Below are 3,958 nucleotides of genomic sequence, written 5' to 3' on the forward strand. Positions count from 1 at the left end.
CTCCTTTATTCTTAATCTATTAAAACCCTCAATTGGGCACTTAGATCACTTAGCTAATGACTCCATTATGGTATATTATCAGAATTCCATGGCAACCTCGGAGATTGGATAAGATAGTTTCAAAGTTTGCTGCAGCAATCTCATCCAGAAAGCACACACAGGTAACTGATTCAGCAGGATTCATTAACTTCTATTTATATGTAACATAACACATAAAGTAAATGTACAATACCAAAGGCAGGTTTTCCAATGTGGTAGTAAATGCAAACAAAACAAAGGCAGAGGAGAGAACAGTTTCAGTTTCAGTTCAGAGCAGCACACAGCTTTAGTATAGAACATATCAAACTGCAGGAAATTATATACTGTGCATAATTTTAGGGAAAGCAACAATATGATTTTTTTTCCTGATGTATGTAAATTCTAAGTTTTATTTTATTTAAGAGACTTTATGGTCCCTTTCTGATGTACACCTTGTTTCATCAAGGCCGGGAATTGTTAAGATCAGGGCAAAATCTCCATTTGCTCTATAAAGTTACTCATGTCTCTTGATAGTACGTAAACATATTTACTGACAGGGCAGATCTTTCATAAATTGTGCAGCATAACATCCACTGTTGCATAGTCAGCTGCTGCTTCTGCTTCTAGATCAGATGGCATTCTGATGTTTCCCATTGCTCCTAAAGTAAACAATTGTAGGAAGGGAGATTCATATCAGACAGAAAAAAAAAAGCTTGACGCATCAAGTTTCAAATTATTTAATTTATTGCTTAAAGTCTATGCAGAGGAATATACTCAAATAATGGTCATCCATTTCTAAAATGCTGTTAAGCTTACAAGAATCACAAACTCAATAAATGTTACATTTGAAAGAACACCAACAAATCCAAAGTTAATATACTATGATACTGTGTTAAATGTATGTTTTTAAAATGGAAATCAATTTCTGATTGTATTTATGTAATGCTTTAGGAATTCAAAGTATAAAAACCATGAAATGTTTCTGCAAATATTGGACATCATTTGATATTTGAATGGAATGCACAGGTACAGTATAGGTGATACCTTGCTCAGTAGTAGTAACTGTGAAAGGGATCTTGGAGTCCTAGTGGACAACCATTTAAATATGAGCCAGCAGTGTGCAGCAGCTGCCAAAAAAGCCAACACAGTTCTAGGCTGCATCAACAGAGGGATAGAATCAAGATATACATGATGTAAAAAAGATGTGGAGACTCTAGAAAGAGTGCAGAGAAGAGCAACAAAGATGATTAGGGGACTGGAGACTAAAACATATGAAGAACGGTTGCAGGAACTGGGTATGTTTAGCTTAAGAGAAAGAAGGACTAGGGGAGACATGATAGCATTGTTCCAATATCTCAGAGGTTGCCACAAAGAAGAGGGAGTCAAACTATTCTCCAAAGCACCTGAGGGTAGAACAAGAAGCAATGGGTGGAAACTAATCAAGGAGAGAAGCAACTTAGAACTGAGGAGAAATTTCCTGACAGTGAGAACAATTAATCAGTGGAACAGCTTGCCTCCAGAAGTTGTGAATGCCCCAACACTGGAAGTCTTTAAGAAGATGTTGGATAGCTATTTGTCTGAATTGGTATAGGGTTTCCTGCCTAGGCAGGGGGTTGGACTAGAAGACCTCCAAGGTCCCTTCCAACTCTACTATTGTATTGTATTATTGTATTGTATATTCATCAATATCTGAAATATCCTAACAGGGAATAAGAAAGTTAGAAGACCAAAATCAAGTTCAATGTACATGTTGAAAATGAGAAAGCATTAGGTTAAAGAATCTTGGAAAATGGGGAAAATGAAGAAGCATGAGCACAGATTTTGAAATGGGCAATAATAATAAGTCTAAATAATCATAAACATCCTACATAAATCTTTCTTTGACAAAAATAAAAATGTCTATGTCGTCTACTGCATATATTGTGTAGTATAACATCCACTGTTGCATTGGTCAGCTGCTGCTTCTGTGTCAATTTCAGATGTCATTTTGGTGTTCCCCAGTGTTCCCCAGTAAAAAAATTGTAGGAGGAGAGATTAATATCAGACAGAAATAAACAGCTCGAAACATCAAGGTTCAAATAATATAATTTATTACTTAAAGTCTATGCAGAGGAATATACTTAAATAATCCTCATGCTTTTCTAAAATGTAGTTAAGCTTTTTGAAATGAGCAATCATAATAAATCTAAATAATCATAAACATCCTACACAAATCTTTCTTTGACAGAAATAAAAACGTCTATGTCCCAATCACGAATACTTTTCATATAGACAACAGTCATTCTAGTAATTTTTTCAATAATTCCTCTGAGCCAGAAAAATCCCAGGATGTGCTAATTTCTCTTTGTGAGTTGCTCCCTCTGGTTGAGGTCAGGCCGCAAAACAATGATGTAGCATTTTGGGAGGAATATGCATCCCAGTAATGCAGCGCTGGAGGCCAAGATGGAGAAGACCTCCACAGCTACCATGGCTTTGCCTTTTGTGCTCAGATAGGCTGGAAAGAAGGAGATCCACACACTGCAGAAGGCCAACATGCTGAAGGTGATGAACTTGGCTTCGTTAAAGCTGTCGGGTAATTTACGGGCAAGGAAAGCCACAATGAAGCTCGCAATGGCCAAGATACCCATGTAGCCCAAGACACAGTAGAAGAAGGAAGCTGATCCCTCATTGCATTGTAAAATCATTTGTTTGAGCTCTGATTTCATGTCCAACTCAGGGAATGGGGGAGATGTTGACAACCAAAGAATACAAATACATACTTGTAATAAGGAACAGGAAAGGACAATAGAAAAAGGCAATCTTTTCCCCACCCATCTCCACATCTGAGATCCCGGTTTAGTGGCCATGAAAGCCACAACCACAGTGATGGTTTTGGCCAGTACACTAGAAATGGCCACTGAAAAGGTGATGCCAAAAGTTGGTTGTCGGAAAAGGCAGGTCACTTTGCCAGGCTGGCTGAGGAAGAACAAAGCGGAGAGAAAACAGAGCAGAAGAGAGACAAGGAGGGTGTAGGTGAGGGACCGGTTGTTGGCTTTGGCAATGGGAGTATCCCGGTGCTTAATAAAGGTTCCTAGTACCCAAGAGGTCAAGAAGAAGAAACCAAGAGCTGCTGAGGCTAAACCAATTCCTAAGGTTTCTTCAAAAGTTAGAAAGACCAGCAGTTTCAGTATACATCCATTCTTTCCTTTATTTGGATAGTGATCTGGTGAACATTCAAAACAGTCATCCATATCTGGAAGGAATACCAAGGATATTTTTTCATCTAGCCATTCCATATTATTGAAAATCACCTTATTAATTTTATTCATCCAAGTAGTTTATTAATGTTTGCTTAAGTCTCATAAAAATTGGTAGAATTCCTACCCTACCATTTTGATTTGAAATCTTCCCTTCTGGGCATGGAACACAATCATAGCAGCAGAACTGTTTTCCCTCAATCCCTTTCTTCCAGGATCCAGGGAAACAAGGGTCATTGCATCGAGAAAGTGGAAGAACCTGATGATAAAGATAAAATATTTTGAAATTGGAGATACTTAAAACAGTTTGTATCTCCTTTATGGAGGAGAATTACTTTTGACCTCCCAAAGGGGTCTGATTTTATCAGTAAATAAAATCAGCACATGTTGACAATCTTTTGTAAATGCAAACCAAATATGCAAACAATACTTTTACACTGTAATAAATCATTTTTTTTTCAATTCAATGAATGCTTGATCATCAACAGCATTTGAAAAGACTATCTTTTCATTTCTTTTAAAAATGAGAAATCAGATTTTGAAAGAGATTAGGCTCCAAATGGAATCATCATGGATTAAGGTGTGGCTGATTCAATCATTAAAAGCTGGGTTCTAGACAATCGCATCTTCATCAATCCATAAGTCCTTCCCTTTTGAACCCTTTAGATCCAGCTTTCCAACTCTAACTCTCTGAAATGATCTAT

At 37.2% G+C, this 3,958-nt stretch overlaps 1 protein-coding gene across 1 annotated transcript; it reads right to left on the reverse strand.

Annotated features, from left to right (window-relative positions):
- Positions 1-2,351: 2,351 nt before the first annotated feature.
- LOC309400619 (vomeronasal type-2 receptor 26-like) lies at positions 2,352-3,248 on the reverse strand (the record flags this gene model as incomplete). The annotated part of the gene is made up of 1 exon (XM_081969179.1): positions 2,352-3,248. One exon carries the CDS (start codon positions 3,246-3,248, stop codon positions 2,352-2,354), a length of 897 nt encoding a protein of 298 aa, XP_081825305.1.
- Between the last annotated feature and the right edge of the window lie 710 nt (positions 3,249-3,958).

The sequence above is a fragment of the Natrix helvetica genome (genome assembly GCF_964273705.1).
Source record: "Natrix helvetica genome assembly, chromosome: W".
Classification (NCBI taxonomy): Eukaryota; Metazoa; Chordata; class Lepidosauria; order Squamata; family Natricidae; genus Natrix; species Natrix helvetica.